Source organism: Lampetra fluviatilis, chromosome 10 (genome assembly GCF_964198595.1).
Source record: "Lampetra fluviatilis chromosome 10, kcLamFluv1.1, whole genome shotgun sequence".
NCBI classification, from domain to species: domain Eukaryota; kingdom Metazoa; phylum Chordata; class Hyperoartia; order Petromyzontiformes; family Petromyzontidae; genus Lampetra; species Lampetra fluviatilis.
The window spans coordinates 7,212,889-7,232,356 of NC_136284.1; the positions used below are offsets into that span (position 1 = coordinate 7,212,889).

Consider the following 19,468-nt stretch of genomic DNA (forward strand, 5'->3'; position numbering starts at 1 on the left):
AGCAGGGCATCGGAGGATGCGGTGTAAAACATGTATCGTCATATGGAACTTGAAGCAATTTCGAGGCACATTTGCGAAACACACGAGCAGCACGTTGGGGGAGGCCCACGTCAGCATTTCGAGCCCCTTTCGGCAACGCGTCGTCACGTCCCTCGGATTGCCACCCCGGCGTGGGATGCCATGGACATCGGCGCTCGCTGCGGCGCAGATAAAATGACAGCCTTTGCTTAATCCTCGATAATGAAACCAAAGCCGTGGCTATTTATAACCGTAACAAAACCCCGTGTAAAGTTCATGGCTTGTTGCCGCCCCGCTCTCCGATGTTTCCAGGTTGTATCGCGGCGTGTGCTGCTCGGCTTGAAGTCTGACGTTTCGGTTTTACTTGCTGGGAGCTTCTTGGGTTTTTGCTCCACGTTCCGGGAACTTCTAAAGGAACTGACGCTAATGCCGAATAGCACGCGGTACAACATGAGAGCACGCGGTAGAGCCATATAGTAGTACTTCGTCGGAGCTTTGTTGATGTATCCATTGCTGCCCAGCGCTGACCGACAACGACCACATTTATAAAAATGCAAAGTTTTCCGGTGTTTTTTTTTTTAAACATTCCAACTTTCTCGTGCATCTACCGCAACGGGAGCAGGCTCGGGCGCGGCGTCAGATTGTGAAGTGGGCAGTGGTAATCCGGGTACATGGGGACTCGAGTGGGGAGCGCCATGTGCACGAGGAATAACAAGTGGGTCTCCCAGTCCTGGGTGTCCCCGCGCCCTGCCCCCAGCCGTGGCGTGCCGTGGGTAATGATGGGGCCCCCCGCCCCGGGCCAAGGTAGGAGGCGGCGCCGTGGTCAGAGGCCCGTGCTGCGGTTTTCGTCGGACCGTTGGGTGACGGTGGTGGTGGCGGTGGTGGTGGCGGTGGTGGCGGCGGTGGTGGCGGCGGTGGTGGCGGTGGGGGTAATTGGTTAGTTGGCGGTGGTGGGAGCCCTGGTGGCTCGAGAGTGGTCGGTCTCTGGCTGTGCGTGCAGCATGCATAAATCTTGCAGGCTGGATGGACACGGGATGGGACGTGTTTATGGGCTGAGGATTAAAGGATTCTCCCCAAAGATGCTTAGATTTACTGCGAGTGTAAGCAGGATGCAGCATCACGCTTGCAAAGCTCCGGATATGCCAAACTGCTAACGTGCTCGTTGTGTGATTATATTTTTCTTTGCATTACTTCACGGTTCACATTGTGATGTTAATGCTGATCGTGGTGTTGAGATATTGATATTGTGTACTTAGTCATGCTGGGATATCCGGACAGGTGGCTCAGCTGTAGAGTGAGCGGCTTGCATTTGGAAGATTTGCGAGTTGAAATCCTGGATAGGGGTTGACTCAGCATATTCACTTTGCGGTCGATAACATCCCTTGGTAGGGAAGTCAACAGTGGGATGCTCTATGGATAGAGTCGCCTCCACCATAGGAATGCGGAATTTCTACCACTTGCTCAGGGCTGAGATCAACTGAGACCGCCTCTGTCCAACCAGCAGCGTCAATGGGGACACCGCAGTTAGTCGATCAACCAGGCGCCTGTAGATACTCTCACCGCTTCCAAGGCACCATTGGTACCTCTTTTGCCAGTAAAAAATATGATAATTGGTGTTTTTACCCTCTTATCTGGCAACAAAACTGACACCTTTTTTACGAGGAGTCGTGTTTGCATAGACCACAATACCTGCAGTCATAATGCAAACAAAAAACATAACTCTGATAATGTGTGCACTGTCCTTGAGGTTGATTGGTCCTTTTGGCGTCATCTGGTCCAACCCATGTGAGACTAGGCTCTAAGGAAAGCTGTCTCGGGTGTGGACCAATCAACTTCAAGGACAGTGCATATTATCAGAGTTATGTTCTTTTGTTTGTATTATGACTGCAGGTATTGTGGTCTATGCAAACATGACTCCTCGTAAAAAAAGGTGTCAGTTTTGTTGCCAGATAAGATGGTAAAGAAAAACAATTATCGCTTCCAAGACGTTTGTCCAGTGTGAAAAAGTAGAATCGAATACCCTCTAGAGGGGCCCTCTAGAGGGGCTCTCGAGGGCTCCTTCTAGTGGACGCCTTTCCACCAGCAGCGGTGCGAGCAGGCAACTTGCAGGGCTGCACCTTTGCTTCATCTCTGTGAACACCACCTGGTCATCGGGCGGCTGTCAGAGACGTGCTGATGAGACTTGATTGAAGCAAACGGCTGTTTGCACCCTTGTTCACATATGCTGATTTGACTGGGTTTTTGCATATCCCGTCCGCGGCATATCAGCGCGTTTGTTACCAGCTGAATAATTTAGATAATTTCCTCAGTGGGAGCGGGTGGGTAAAGCAGTGAGGAAGGCGTCGAATGTAAACGGTGGGGGCGGGGGGAGGGGGATGGTGGGGAGGGGGAGGGGGATAGGGGGGGCGGGGGAAGGGGGGGTGGCAGCTCCTGCTTCTTGGTGTGAAAAATGCTTGCGAGCATTTTGGGCGTGTACGAAGGCATGAAATGACACTGCTCAGCAATAATTAGGCATGGGGCTTTCAATTATTTAAATCGTATCTTGCCCCTGTTTTTTGTTATATATATTAAAACATATATATCGATTCAATGCCTACGGTGGGGTAACTGCTACGTGCATTAATCCAGCTACCGTTGCAGTAAGGTTCCGTTTGACTTCAAACACCGTTGAGACTCTGCCCGGTGAATTGTCACAGGAATTACGTGAAAAAGCAAAACACTGTAGGCGCCAGTTGTGTGGATTAGAGGATAATGAAGAGTGGCGTTGTTCCACCGCCATAATTTTTACGCACATCAGTCACACCTGATGTGTGTGATTGAAAAAAATCAATTCTGGATATATTTCACTGGTGCTAAATGTAGACAGGGAACAGGCCCTGAGGTACGTTACAAAAAAGATATACAGCTCTCAAAATACACCCTTCAAATGATGTGATGTCAATTCTTTAGAGGTTTTTTTTTTACCATTCTGCTGCAATTCAAACAACGGAGGAGCGATGGTGTAGGAGCCACGTACCTCGAAGGCTTTGGAGGGGAAAAAAAGCATAGATCCATCAAATGGTGGCTCTTGAAAAAGATTTCACCAATTTTTTTTTGACAACTAAGAATTTCTGTACAGATGGTGGCAAAGCAAGTAAATGAATGACTCGAGCAGGAGGGTTGATTGCAAATGGCCATGGCCATTTTTCACCGTTGACTCATTCATCATTTAGTCATTCATCAGGCCCTGCTGACAGGGCTTGGTGTGGTGCCGTAGTTAGAAGCTGCAGTGCACTTTCTCTGCCTAACCGCTAATGGATTGGTGAGCGCCTATCTGGAAAGCCTACCGATATGTGCGGCCAAAACAAAAGTTGCTGCTAAGTCCATCAGTGTTAAAAGTTGTTTCCTTAAGGTTGTCGATTTAGTTACAGTGGTGGTGTCGGTTTTATACAGGCTCGAAGCTCCAATTGACCTTGATTGATAATCTATACGATGGCCTAGATGTCTTGTGACCCCCCCCCACTTAATTCTCTCAAACTTGAAATATTTTTACATTTTTAAGTAAGTTTTCTTTTAAAAGGAATGAATATATAAGGAAAACATTTTGAGGGGTGAATTAATTGGAGGTTACAAGACATCTGGAACACCCTGTAGAACCAAATCTCCCCAGATACGTCTAATCTAATCAGATCTCGAAAGGTAAAATAAGGTTGAGGCTGGTAAGTACAAGAATGAGAGACTTCCTGGGAACAGCAGGTGATGTCGATTTGGGTTGTGAGGTGGTCAGATGATGGCGGTAGAACGATGGATTGTTAAATCCATCATTTGCGCGAATGGTTTTCTCTCGTTGCTTCAGTTTCGTCCCACACGAAGCCAAAAGCCTAACGCATGGAATTTAGTCAAACATCCCGATGCAGGACCTTCTTTGATAAAGAAAAGTATGCGTCAATAAGTCTCCCAGCACCCACGATTGACATTGCCACAATTGTCACTGTCATCTCGTCCCCATGCATGATAACAGGTTTATGTTTGCCGTTCACGCTCGCGGTGTATACATCATATTATATTTCATTGACTCGAGTGCTTGCTGACGCAAACATATACGAAGCGCCGTGTAAAACGATCAGCGCACGGTCACGAGAAAATGATTAACATAACAATACGCAAAGTATATCTACAAGTATCGAATGACTGCGCCAGGCTCTGTCAGCAGAATCAAAGGGAACAGCCATCGTTGCTGGGTTTAGAAAACTCCAGTCCTCGAGACCCACCACCACGCTCCATATTTCCGCGTTCAACCAATTTTCTCTCCATTCAAATACAAATGGACTCGTTCAACGCTGCACGCGTCCGATGATTGTTAAACACGTCCCATGTGACGCGCGAAGCAATTAAGGCCGTCTGCGTCAATAGGGCCTAGTCAAATTAAGATGAAGTTCTCAGTGTGTGTGTTCCACGCGACGCGGACGCAGTTAATTGTTTAACGCGTCACGTGGGAACGTGTTTAAAAAGCATCGGGCGCGTGCGGCGGTAAACGCGGGATAGATGGGGCGGTTGTGGTGGGTCGCGAGAATTGGAGTTTGGCAACAAACAAAAAAACCTGCTTCACGGAGTCGGTCGGTGGTGACTTATCTGCTAACTCAAACGTGTCTCTGCTCCCCCAACAGGCTTGCTCTCAATTATAACGTACGCGCGCGCGCGCGTGTGTGCGCGCGTTCTCGCGCAGAGAAGTCGCGCACTTATTTATTATTTATCTCACGTTTCTGCGGAGATGATGATGCTCCGTCGGCCGGCGTGAGATGGTGGGTGGTGTGTGGGTGGTAGAGGCATGGGGGGGGGGGGTGTCTGTGGAAATTTGATCCGGCTGCCCCTTAACGGCCGCTGAGAAGAAGATGTGGATACGGTGCAATAAACACGCGCGCAGCGGCACGGTGGGAAATGAAAGGAGGGACGCGGTGACAGCTCGGCAGGGGGGTGACGGGGGGAGGGGACGCTCTTTCACGGCGAACCCTGCCCGCCACGGAGGGCCAGGGCGCGCCTTGGCATCGAAGAAAACGCAACGCGGAGGGCGCTTCGTGAGTCGTCCATTCGTAGGGGAGGGTCGGGGTTTTTTTTTTGGTTTGATTGCATATTGAAAACGGGGTACAAATTGTGCGTGTTTTGTGTGCTGCGTTTGGTTGTACGTTCCTAAGAGCAGAGCCGGTCACGGTGGTGGAAGCATTGGACACCAGACGAGTTACCGCCTCTCTGCTCGCAAGGAAGAGGCAGCCTTTCTAGTTGTACGGGATACCATCTCTCTCTCTCTCCCTCGGCATTCCCATCTCCGTCTTGCCACCCCACAGCCTCATTCCTCCCTTTTCTCTGCCCCCCCCGCCCCCCAAACGCCTTCCAACCCCATCACAAACCATTTCCTCCTCCTCATCTCCTCTCCTCCCACGATGCATCGCCCTGCCCTCCCTACAGCGACTCCCTTTCCCTTCCTACAACCGCTCCTTTTTCCTTAAGCGAAAACCTTCCTCTCTCTCTCCTCCGCGTCTTGAGCCGCTCGCTGAACGCGAACGGGATTACTCCGGCAGCTGGAGCAACGCCTCGATTGGTTGGAGCTTTGGAAAGGCAATGGGGGGGGGGGGTGAGGGAGGCGGGAGAGTGTGGGGGGGGCCGCCGGTAGCCCCTGGATTGGCCAACGCACTGCAAAGCAAAGAGAGCATTGCGATTGACTCCGCCGCGCCAGAGTGACACAGAAAAGACGGAGCGCACCACTTGAGTTTAGCGAGTGGGTTCGCCGGGTGCCTTCGACGGCGTGCGTGCGAGCTTGCCTTGAGTAGTAGGTACAGCGCATTATTTTTTTTTTCATTATTATTTTTTCATTTGCCCTTATTCCTGCGTCCGCTAAACTCACCTTCGAGCGAACTCGCCATCCCATGAGGTTGCTGCTGCTGCTGTGTAAACGTTGCGATGGCTGCGATTGGACCTGGGCACCCAGCCGTTGTCGTGGGACTTTAAGGCTTCAAGATTCGTACATCGCAAAGGTAACGATGGTGGAAGGGGGGGGGGGGTATTTTGTGTTTTATCTTCGAGGTAAAGCACGGGGTGCCTCGTTTAGCTAAGCTCCGCTGGAGGCGTCAAAAAGTACGACATTGTGCCTACAGGAATTGTGAGGATGCAATAAAGATTACCGTGTTGGCAAAGTGATTATGCGACGACATGTTTGTGAGTATATTAAAAATAAAAGGCAAAGATAATATCGAAGCTAAGCCGCTGATATGTGTAAATAAAATTTGAGATATTTGCAGTAGAATTCACGTTTTGTTTGCATGAAGTATCAGGTGGTAATTCTAAGGGTCAACGAAGTGTTTAGTCAGCTTGTCGGTTACATAACTATCAATCTGCTTTAATATATTTGTGCTGTTACAATCTGTTATGGTGTTTGTACATTTATATACATCTCATATTAATAACAATGAAATCATAATGAAAATACATGATCGTTTTATATATATATCTCAATAGCTTGCATAGATGCTGTTGATTAAATTATATCTACTTTCATCCACACCATTCTGAAAATTGTCGTAATTCGAATAATTTAATTGAAGGACAAAAAACTCCCCATGGTACAATTGTAAATATAATTTGTCTTATGAGAAGTTTATGTTTTACCCTGAATAAAAAAATAGAGTTGTGAAATGCTCATCGGTGAAATTCCTAAAGTAAGAAGATTGCATTATCCCTTGTGGTAATACATTGTTGACTTTTTATTTTAAATCATGGAACTGTCGGCTCGGAACCGTTAATGAGATTTCACTATCCATGATAAGTGTTGACGATTTCCGTATCAACTGCTTGCGATAATATAAACAATATACTCACTCCGATTATTTGCGTAGTTTTCAAATAAGTGGATTAAATGTTGTGAACCTAATTTCCCAAGTGTGTACTATGCGTGCTTAATATTATGGAAAACAAATTAAATTCGCTTTTATATAAACATTTGTTCATTAAAGAGAAACTTTTCAACTAAAATGTTTGTTAACCCCTATATGTTGCATTTAAACTAAGTAATAGTACCTGTGTTCCGAGGGGAAATTCGTTTTATGCATTAATTTATTCGATTTATGAGCCAGTTGACATTGCACAACATTTTCAAACTTATCTGCAGATTTGGTTATACGTTGGTGTCATGATTACGCATCCTAATTTCGGCCTGAATAATTCAAACATGGTACCTAGCAAATGTCCTCGCGGCACTGGATTAATTTCTCACTGAATATGTTTTGGGTCGTTGTTAAGACGGGAATAGGCGGTACGGTGACTGGTAGCCACAGCCACAAAAATAGGTATGCTTGGTGTGGTGTGCCGAGTGCGGGAATATTTACCTCGGGCACCCCAACCCGGACAGACCTCAGCTGAAATCATGCCTCTGTGACACCACTCGCCATGCTTGTCGTTTTTTTCTTGACCCTTCCTGCCACCACCACCACCGTCGTTGAGTTGATTGGTGGTGCTGGTCACGGACAGCCAAAATGTGGAAATTGCAGTTGATTTTCTGATGCCCCGTGGAGCAGGCAGAGCCCGGCGCGTAGCAGCAGCGGTGAATCCATGGCGATTGGCGATTACGATCTCTTGTGCGCGACGCGCATTAGTCGCTCTCGCCCGACGAGCTAAACAAAAACAATTAGGTTGCCGAAACGATGCGAGACGGGACGCCTTGAAATTGCGCGCAGAAATTAAATTGGCGTGATTGATCGTTGGTGGGATCGCCGTGCATGAGTGACGGAAGATGCGGATGGGACGTTCTTGTGCGCGCACACTGGCGGCGAGAGGAGCGGACGGGTACCACCGCGGGGGGGGGGGATTGATTGCTCCGCTAACTTGTACGCCAAGTTGGCATATTGTGTATCTCCTGCAGTTCGTGTAAAAGGCGAAGCGTTTGTTAAAATGCGTGGATGGCAATATCGATTGACGTTTTTCCTTACGAGTGTTTCGTTCATAAATTATTTTCCTATCGGTGATATTTATTTGTACAATTTCGTCTTAAGAATAGCTTCTCAAACTGCATTGCTGTGTGTTTAGATGCTTGCATTCTCTATGCGGAATGGTGTTTAATGTACTTTATGCATTCACAATTGTATTGTACATTTAATATATAATTCTGCTAAATGCGCATATATTGTGTTGTATGTTTAATCTATGTGTAGGTGATGTGTTTGTATGTAGGACACTAAATTAAATTATGACACCACTGGTCAAAACAGTAGATATAAATCTTCTATTGATTTTAAAGATTACTATTCACCTTTTCAGCTGCTGGGGAATTCATAATAGGAATGAATGCTTTTACTTATATATGTTATAACACACATAAATTGCAGTGAATAAAAAATGAAAAGAAATGGTAATAAAAGCCATTTCAGTGGAACAACGGGCAATGACTGAACCACATGAACTAAATTTGAGGCGGCGATGGAATATAAGATTAAGTACTACGGGCACGTAAGCCCTTCATGACCTTCCCAATCATGATTCTTGCCTAGATAATTAAGTCGACATTTTGGGGTAGTGTATTTGGTAGACAATACCTGCCTTTGTCTACAGCAAAGTCAACATCTTGTTTGAGAGCTCAAAATCAACCTTGTATGGTGCCTGCAGCAGATTTTGGTTTGTGTGTGAATTTTTTTGGGGTTAAGTACATTCTAATGCATTCTTCGTTGGATTCGTGCGTCAAGTGTCGTGCACATTTTTGCATTCACGCTGCATAATCAATCTTCGTGACAGCATGCGGTGTTGACAATTTATTATCGACAAAATTCTCGGTCGGGATTGTATGGGCAAATGGACCACAAAGTGCCTTGGCTTCCAATTACCCTCGGCGTGCGGAACGTGTGGTCACAAAACACTTGTATGTAATTTGCGTCGAGCAGCAATGCATGCCTTTTCGCTATCGGACACCGCATTTTCCCAATCGTGTTATCAGACGCTGAAGAAAACAACAAACAAAATTACAATGACCCGTGACGATTTTTTTGCCGCACAGCGTTCTGGAGAAGGCAATTATTACAGCCCCGTGTGTTGAGATGGAGCGCTTCCACTCTCCGTCTTAATGCATCAAGAGCTTTTCTTGTCAACCGCCGCTTCTCAAAACCACAATAAAACACGACATCGCCGTAGGGACAAAGCGTTGCTACGTGGCTGCTGTTTTGTAAGTTAAAAAAGGATATTTCCCCCCCAGCAATGCAAATGCCGCGATTGAAAATTGAGCCGGGCCCTGGGTTTGTGTTCCAAGGAGCCCGTACATTGATAAATGGGCACTGCCGCCTCCCTTACGCGAACCCTTCCCTTCGCAGTTTGGCCCCACTCATTTCCCTGTTTTTTTTTGCTCGAGCTCAATGTTTTCAGATAAAATGCAATCACAACATATATTTCTCTTTGGGGAGTGGAGCGGTGGTACAGTGGTTAGCACTTTGCGCAATGAAATCCGGGGATCGGACCTAGATTGACAGCCACGCTAACATCAGTGACAGGTTATATCAGCATCGGTCATGTCCTTACTGGCACCCTCCCTCCCCCTTCATCAACCTGCATTGACCAGCGTATTGAAGTACGAGTTTAAAAAAAAACCCCATGACCAACATCGTGCGGGGGAGGCCGTCATCCATCGCTGATGGAAAATAGCTGGAATTTAATTTCTCTTTGGAGGCTTTTAAAATATTTGTTATCGCCAGCACATGTGGTATCGGGATCGAGGGTACTATTATTTGCTATTGTCTATACGCGCAGGAATAAAGCACGTATGGTTGTTGTATGCTATATGTGCGATGGGTATATAGGGAATATGTGTATACATTCCTTTGTGGGCATTTGCATACATGTAATATATATGTAGTGCAGGGTTTAATTTAATCTGCATTTGTTCAGACTGGGGACCAGGAAAATATTTCTGCACCCTACGCACCACATCAAGCATATTTCTCGCTATGGCTGTGGCTACTCGTCATGTGCCAACCCTAAGCTACCAATGCGGTAGCATTGGTATACTGATGTACACGTGCCCACGTCTTGATATTTTCGTTATTTGGAACGGTTAAGTGCCTGCCGTGGACACACCGGTGTTCATTCGCTAAGTGCGACCCTTTGCCACGAATGGAGGACACTTAGATTCATGTTAGACTTTGTGGCATGCTGCCGGCTCTGCCAGCATGTCAATTCATACCGACGACGCCGCTAAAGCCTACGATAAAATCACCCAGGAATGCACCCAATATCTAAAGATTCCGGAAGCTTAGCAGGCCAAAGCCTGGATGGACTGCCACCATGCATAACAGGTCTTACAGACTGTAGGGTATATGTAGCAAAGGTAAACGCAGGAAAAAACAACATTTGACTGCACTTCTGTGCTCCCTACCTTCACCAAATACATACCGTCTAGTGTAGTGAAATAATGCCAAATAAAACCACCATGGTTGGCACGGAGTGGGGAGGTCTTCATTGGTGGATTGACAAAGGGGCCGTAGATACAAACATTTGCAAACGTAGCGACACCACCAAAATACAGACAGATCCTCGCGTATAACGAACCAGGCAGCAGATGGCGAGGTTTATTTTTAATTTGTTATGGGGCAATCAAGAAAAGCAGACGTCACTACAGTTAAATATAAGTGATTATTATAGATCACGTATTCGTGGCCTAAATATAAACAATTCAACGCCAGTGGGGCATGTGCTGCAGTTCACCTAATGATAATGGTCAAACAATACACTACAACGTCCGTCTGTATTTTTAAATCCTTTATTAAGTTCGCTTGCTTGCGCGCTTACGACCGTGCAAATCTTTCGGTCGTTTTTTAACCCACTTCCCGTGATCCAATCGAGCTGACATTTTGCACACAGACTCGTTGTGCGTGACAATTTATTTTCGTGAAAAAAAATTCCTTAACTTTACACTTTTTAGGAATTTGTTTTTATATTTAATTACCAATTGCTTAATGGTGGCAGGTAATCATCTGACCCATAGGTGGCAGCCATCTCAAGCCAGAGGACGAGAGGACTCTAGCCGCCACGCATATAAAGGATTTAGAGTGAAAAACTTTGTTTTTACGGGTTCATTTTCCACCCCCCGGACCGCTCAGAGTTGACCACCATTGTCGTTGTCATTCTGCTCTCGTGTCCACTCTGCAGGTGGCCGGGCCACCACATGCAGCTCAGCGCGCTCCTCCACGTACCGCTCCCAAACCCGACTCCCGCCTCCACCCCGTGCCAGCCGCCGTGTCACCCGCTGTGCCACCCGCCGTACGCGGCGGTCATGGACGTGAAGCCGATGCTGCCGTTCCAACTCGGGGCCACCGCTCCCATGGGCCTCTTCCAGAACTTCAGCAATGCAAGTAGCTCGCAGTGCGCACCCACAATGACAAACAAAGATGACCTGTATAGCCTCGGCAGACTGTTGGGGCAAGTGCTGTTAGCGAGTACCTATGAAGGTCGACATGGCACACGAGGGGGTGGGGTGGCCAATACCACGCCCAGCCGTCTTTGTCTCTCTCGTGGCGATGTTTACACCCTGCACCAGGTAGTCATTTGAGGATGAGTCAACCTAGGGGAAGTCCAGAACTGGTTTAGATATTCACACTGATGATCGCCAGGAATTGAAGTTGGGCCACTGGGGTGTAGTGCAGTGCATTATTAACCATTGCACAACTTCTTCCGAAAACGACAGAGAATAAAGGTCTCCCTTGTATATCCATACAAACCGTTGGAGCAAGTTATGTTAGTGAGCAGCCTTCAGTGCTGGCTGGCACGGCGCACGAGGTTGGCATGCACATAAAGGCTACGCCACACAAACCCAAACATGAGGCGTGAAGGTCTCTCCCCCGTAAAGCTTTATATAGGCAGCATATTCTATTTAAGTTCGTTTTTGTTTTCAAGAAATGGGTTAACATGTACTCACGCTGATTGCCTGCCTGCATTATAAATACCAAAGACAAAGATCTCCATTTAGCCTGACAGACTGTTAGAAAGACGTGCTATTAGTGAGCATCCGTCGAAAGGCTAGAACGCCACACAAGGCGGGGGGGGGATCGTGTGGCAAGCATGACGTCTGAGTATATTGCCTTCCCGTTTAAGGCCGAGTTAACCTAGGGGAGGATCAGGACAAGTGTAGTCACCACTTGCTATGGATGTTAGCCATTGACAGGAATTGAGAAACCACTCTTAAGAATGGCTGCACTTGAAATCTACAGTGGAGCAGTATCAAGGGAGGTAAGACTTTCTCTGCATGAGACAGTTGAAATTATGGGATTAGGACATGGGAAAAGAGGCCACTTGCCCATCCACTTTTTAGAAGGGAAGTGGATAGAGTACGTCTTACAAGAATAATAATGTCAAATTTTATTCGGGATAACCTCACTGAGCCTTAGGACAAATTTAATGAGGGTCCTAAATTCGTATTTTTCACTGATTCCTTTTTGAAAGAGCGTTTAAAAAGGCAAGTGGAGGGAATTCAGCGTCCTCGAAGAAATCCCATCACACGAGGAAATCGCACTCAAAGATCTGCACAGACAGACTCAAGAATCCATCAATGTACTGTCATCTATGGGACACCTCGCAGCTCAGCGATTGTGCGAGGTTATATGCTGCAACAACTCCTCCATCCAAAGTGCTGGATTAGGGGCACGCCTTGCCGTGCTCAGCGCATTCTGCGGCCCCTGAATTAATATCCTTCATGGCTCTTTGACATGCACCCAACACCCCCCCCCCCCCATAGCTGTTTTGCCCCCGGACTGCAAAATTGTTCCCACGCGCCTGATTGGAACAGCACCGGAGCATTCCCTGTGGATCTACTCGCTCCAGCTTGTTCCGATTTGCCATAGTTCCACTCTTACCCCTCCTGTCTCCCCTCCACCCACCCTCCAGCTCCCCCACCCCGCCCTGCTTTACTTCCACCTCCTCCGCCTCCTCCACCTTTAGCAAACAATGGCCCCTTCTTAGCAAGTTTTAATGAAGGGATTACAGCCACTATAACGTGCACCGCGTGAAGGAGTGCAGCTCTGCTTATTTAAATAATGCATTTACCACGAGTGCACCGAGATAGAAAAGGCTGTTCAGCAACGGGCATGTCACGGACGGTCACCACCTTGCCGCTGATTGGCCACCGTCGCGTCGCACGGCAGCGGATAACTTTGGGAAATGGTTTTTTTTTATTTGCGCGGAGCGTGATTGACTGCCCCCGCAGGTTCAGTCAATCGGCCGACTCTTGCCGCTGCCACCGCCGCTGCAGCAGCTGTACCTCTGAGATTCGCCCGTCTCGGTATTGGCAGTCCAGCGAATGGTGTGCACAGTCCGCTAACCAATGTGTGCGGCAGTGTTGATTAATTGCACATTCTAATTACTCTTACTTCTGGGTATCACCAATTATATGGAACTAATTCGGAATTTGTAAAAAAAAAAATGTTGCACAAACCGGTTGAATGGAGATGTATTTTTTTCAAGTTTCACTGCCTATTTCATGCCCCGTCAAACAAGCACCCAGGGTTCATCCCTGAGCGGAGCTCGGTCTTCAGCCACCGTATAATTAGGTGCTAATAAATGTATCTGTCATTCATGGTGGTGGGGGCGTGGGGGAAATCTGATAAAATAAAAAAGTCCAAAGTGATTGCCTTTTGCGTGCTGTTCCTGTGATGAAATATTCTCGAAATTCTCTGGAGACATCGTGCATTTCCGAGGAGAACTCTGTGAAAGTGATATCCCTTTGATTGTTATGCGCATCGGCCACTGACTGGTTGTGCGCTTTAATTTTGTATTCTAATAAGCCTTTTATTTCAGGCCTCTGCCACACGTGGCGCACCATTACAACAATGCAACTGTCACACGCCGATCGTGATTGGGCTTAAATGCGGGCATTCGCATGAAATTATCATTCACCACTGCTCTCGGCCATCTCCGCTGTCCATTAGGCTGCGCTTGCTCACATTAGCCCCGAGTGCTGGTAGCGCTGCGCTTCAGAAAAGGTCAGCAGATGTACTCGATAATTGTGGTAAGGCAGTGAAATTTTAACTCATGGGAGAAAAATAAGTGAATCGAGGATGACATGTCTGCAGCGACGTGGGTCATTTTTGTTGTCTGAATATTGTGCATTCTGGTGTCCTATGTGCATGAAGGTGGGCTTGGACAGAGCGTATTATGGTGAGAAGGGATGGTGGTCAATAGATGAGACTCATAATGGAACGTTGGGCAGAGGAGAGAACGCGCCTGAAAGGATGACCGTGATGGAGATTGAACAATGAGATCAGTTCCTGCGCTGGGGGAGATGTATCTTGCAAAGCGCAGGACCACGGTGGATGGTGACCGCATGGGATGGCCTTCTACAGCAGTCGATAGTCAATGGCTTATGATTATGATGATTTTCATGTACGTGCTGTGTTTGCATTACATATATAAATTTAAAAAAATTAACTCTTACTACAGCTGATCTGTGTGCCTGTCACAAGAGCAAGACACCAAAGATTACATTAATTGCACATGCCTGCATAGCTAATACTGCTTTAAAAAAAAACTGTCTGATTCGTGAGAGTAAAAAAAGTTATTTAATCCTTGATTTCATGGTTTCATCCAAAACGACGACACACATCCACCTTGGATTTGAACACAACGTTTCATGAAACCAGGTTTTTAAGATACTGGTAGGGGCATTGCAAAGTAGCTGGTGGTGTTAGAGACGTTCATTTTGAGTTTGTTTTTTCCCCACTGATTTCCAAATCCTCGTAAAGTTGCATCATCACACCATATCTATGGACATATGTATAATATATATTGAATCGTACAACTAAATCACCCTGAACGCACCCGCCTGTGTCCATTATCACAAAGCTCAGCAGTGTTGAGCCTGGTTAGTACTTGGATGGGAGATTGTTTGGTCATTATTGAGGCGATTCGATACATTTTCACGATTTAAAGTATGAGGATTTCATGAAAAAAAAATTTGCTTCATGTAACATCTTGATGAAGGTAACACCTCCTGTGGCTGCAGGGGTCACATTTATCCTATTTCACACAATATATTCACATTGATAAAAAAAAACATTAATTCTTACACATGTAAATCAATACATGCAATGTGAAATTAAAAATCAATATCATTCTACGAATTGATTTTTTTGTTACACCTATTCTGGGACTACCAGGTATTTAAAATTCGGGCTATGATTTGGCCAGGATTCGGTAGTTGTAGAGCAATAGATTCTTAAACCCATCTGTGCAGAGTTCTCATATACGTGGGGTTTCTCTGGGAAATATGGTTTCCTCCCACATACCAACCCCTCATACATGGATTTATCTAGATATCCCCAACGCAGTAGCAATTTGAAAGAGAGTCTGGAATAAAATAGGTATTATCGCAATTACGTGATTAAATTTGTGGGGCATTACTGCATTATTTAGTCACTGCGAACATCATTGAAAGCGAATAAAAATATAGTTTCGATGGACAAAAGGGTCATGAAAAATTCCCTTTTTTATTCCCACAACTACATTTAGAGAAACTGAACGTAATAGATGTTTGCTAGACGTGCCATCATCATCGCCATTCATGCTCAATGCACTGCTGGATAAGGCCTTCCAAAGTGGCTACCACCTCTCAGGACCCTGCCAGGTGTTTATGGGCACTACCATGTACAATTGGCAAGAGGAACTCTCGTGTGGCAGTGGACATTCTGTGTCTGGGTCCCGTTTTAAAAAAATAATTAAAATAAATACAATTGCAGCCGTATTCAATCCACCAATGGATGAAAGCATTCACATGCCATGTTGGTGATAGAGGTCTTGTGGCCACACTTACACCACGCTGGTCAGTGTCAGTTGGTGAAGTGGGCGGGTGAGTGGTGAGCAGGATTGGTTATGATATGACTCGCTGCCGATGATCGCGGTGGCCACGAATAACAGCGCGCTAACTACCGTACACCTTCACCCACTTAAATTGCCATTAATAAAGTCCAAACGCTCATTAATTAAACGGATCTAACACCCTAGCGTAGTGCACTAACGAAACACTGTCTCGAGACGCTGTGGTCTCAATACTCTGGGTGAATAAGAGCACTATTATGTTTATTATATTGTCCTCTCTCTGTCCACCCAGAAGTATAAAATTAATAAACCGCAGTTAGCCGACGAGCAGACCACATGCGGTGGGGCAAATTGTGGGAACCCCCGTCGCTTCTTCCAAAACGTTTGGGCAGCGTGGAAGAGCAGGCAACACCCACTGGAGGCGTTCTCCAGAGCTCTCTCTCTCGTGGGGGCCCTTCTGCCAGCAGTGGTTTGAGCAAATAATTGCAGGGAGGCACCTTTGCTGCGTTAGCTATTGTTATGATTATCATTGTTATCATTGTTATTGTTATCACTGTTATTATTATTATCATTGTTATTATTATCATTGTTATCATTGTTATTATTATCATTGTTATCATTGTTATTAGTACCATTGTTGTTATTATTACCATTGTTATTATTATTATTATCATTGTTATTATTACCATTGTTATTATTACCATTGTTATAATTGTTATAATTATCATTGTTATCATTGTTATTATTACCATTGTTGTTATTGTTATTATTACCATTGCTATTATTACAATTGTTATCATTGTTATTATTACCATTGTTATTATTGTTATTGTTTTACAATTGTTAGTTTTACCATTGTTATTATTGTTATTATTACCATTGTTATTATTACCATTGTTATCATTGTTATTATTACCATTTTTTATTATTATCACTGTTAGTGGAAACAGTGGTGTGTGTGTGTGTGGGGCCATGCTGGCTCCATGGGCGGCTTGAGGTGCAATCATTTCCCTCCCAGGCACTAAGCGAACCTCACCAATAGAGGATTATTTTCCCCGACGCGGTCGGCTATTTGTGACGACCTCATATCGGCAGAGATAAGCAAGCGAGTAAGCGAGTGAGGATTTTTTTCTTTTAAGCTGCTCACATGAAAAAAGCCCCATTAAGCAATGATAAGATAGGAACTACCGTAGAGTATTTTAGTATTTGAATTTCTTGATTGCAAATTATAATGGTTCCCATATTTCCCACAATTGTTTTCTGATGTGCATCTCTACGTGCGCTTTTAGAAAGATGTACACGTGGTGCAAATTGTACAAATGCACTTTACGGAAATTGTGTGCACGCGTAAATAAAGCTTCGCAAACACAGATGTTATTGTCAAGGTTATGGGCGGGGAAAGGGAATTGCCTCATATCTTTTTTTCTTTGAAGCTCATGATGGAATGTTTTTTTTGTGAGATTAAGAGCCTTTATCAGAGCCAGCAGTTCTCATCGTTAATGTCAGTGTCGGAAGTTTGAGTGGTTTTCATGTGGATTTAATTTAGCACAAAAAACAAACATTCCTTGTATAGCTTAGACAGGCTGTTAGGGCAAGTGCCACCGGCAAACGCCTCTTCAAGGCTGGCATAGCCCATGAAGGGGGTGGTGTGGCCGGAACCACGTAGAGCCAACGGTTTCTTGCTAGAGATGATGACCTTCGAGATGGACCAGGACCAGTTAAGATTTTTACCACCGATGTTGGTCATGAGTGGTAATCAAAATCAGATTGTCAGGTTTGTAGCGCATTTTGCTAGCCACTATATTTACGCATAAAAAACACACACAAGCACCCACATATATGCACCAAGAGAGATGAATTAGTTCAGATAATGAGACATTAAAAGTATGCTCAGAATTACACTAACAGCACTGAATTGAACATAAATGAACATGGATAATTATTATACGATTATGACACAAACATTGTCAACATCTGCTACAATGATACCAGCTTATGTTAGCGTGATCAAATATACATCCACGTGCATGGAGGAGCGTGCATATTTTTCTAAAATGTTTTAGGGGCTGTTCCACAAATGAGGCCATCACAAACTTTAAATATGAACCTCGTCATAAACACAGGGTGTCATTTTGAAGACAATTATCTCCAGGTTTTAACAAAACATGGCTTATACATGGAATAAGCCAACGTTTTGACACGCACATGAAACTGGACATGCCGTCACCATCCCAAGGTGTCCGTCCGATGTTGTTCCTTTTCACAAGCGTTTCTCCCTTATCGATAAAGGCAGACAAATGATTCATATTTGAATCACAGTCCTAATCGGTTGCTATACTGTTCCCAAATAAAAAAAGCCACTTTTTGATGATAACCGACTGTCAACTACAAATATATTTTTTAACGGGTCCGACGTGTACGTCCAAAATCGTGAAAAGTAATAAGGTAAAGACACAGCCCTGCAATTCCTTGCTCGTGCCACTACTGGCAGATGGGCCTCCGCGAGAGGGAATTCTTAAGAGAGTCCCATACATATAGAGGGTGTTTTGCTTACTTGTCCATGCTGACCAGGCATCTTTAGAAGAGGCAATCGTTTAAATGCCCCCACTGTTAAAATAAACTGAACCGGGGCGCTGTGAATCTCATTCAGGAATTAATCTTGGCCGCGCTTGAAATGAAGTCATTGGTTGTGTCGTGCCGGCACTTTGATTTTTTATTTGGGGACACGGCAGACACCCCCCCCCCCACACCTTCTTCTTATTATTTTGTCCCCTGCAGCAGCGGCGCGGATGGGAGATGCCAACACACAAGGTGAATATGAAACATCCAAGGTGACTGCAAGGGAAGCAGGCGTATAAATTAAATTTTTGCATCAGAGAATTGATTTCAATGTGCTCCTCTTTTATCACGGTGATGGACAAGCCGATAAATGTGGTGATTAAGTTGCTAGCCGCGAGAGCGGAGCAGTTTTTTTGCTTCTGAGTGCGACGGTACATTAATCCTGAATTGCAGAGCATGACCAGGATTTAACCTCGCTGGACCCGGCCAGCCAGCGTTACCACGTGCTCTGTGATCATCTGCCTCAGCTGTGCCAGGGGAGACATCGCATTGGTGCTCATCAGCAAGTCTATTGTACTTCTATGCTCACACGTCCATGCCCTCTGCCATAATCGACTGGTACTGACTCGCATGGTGAAGTATGGTCAAACGCCCCTCTCCCATGACCGATGCGGCGTGGAGAAGCCCTCGTCAGGTTGCGGATTGACAACAAAGCCGTACGTGTGTACACGTGTACACACGTGCATGTGGTGTTGCACGTGGTGTTACATGTGGCATGCATGTGCACTTGCAAAACATGAGTAATCATGTTCTGCCAGTGCCTGTGGGAAATGTCAATTGTGAGAGTCTCTCAGCTCAGGGGTCAATTATTCCTTCTTTTCTGGGAATGCATTTTATTTATTTGTTTGCTCCAGCGTTTAATCTGATAAATCGGCATTTCGTGATTTATGTATGTGTGTGTGTTATGTCGAGTAAATCCCGGTCTTTCACTCCAGATGACCGAGTTGTTGTTGTTGTTGTGTACACGGTGTGATGGACACAGAGCTGGGGCAGCTCACAACAAAAGCAACTTTCCCTGTGC

At 45.6% G+C, this 19,468-nt stretch overlaps 1 protein-coding gene across 3 annotated transcripts in view; it reads left to right on the top strand.

Annotated features, from left to right (window-relative positions):
* Positions 1-687: 687 nt before the first annotated feature.
* The window catches only part of LOC144934512 (zinc finger protein 385D-like), a 49,128-nt gene continuing 30,347 nt past the window's right edge, over positions 688-19,468 (top strand). For 2 of the 3 annotated variants that reach the window (XM_078860356.1, XM_078860358.1), the window contains exons 1-2: positions 5,688-6,026; positions 11,173-11,371. In XM_078860356.1, coding sequence (XP_078716482.1) covers positions 11,189-11,371 — 183 coding nt within the window. In that variant the 5' untranslated portion in view covers positions 5,688-6,026; positions 11,173-11,188. Of the gene's footprint in view, positions 823-5,687; positions 6,027-11,172; positions 11,372-19,468 lie in introns of those variants that run through there. The other variant, XM_078860357.1, reaches the window with a different exon arrangement.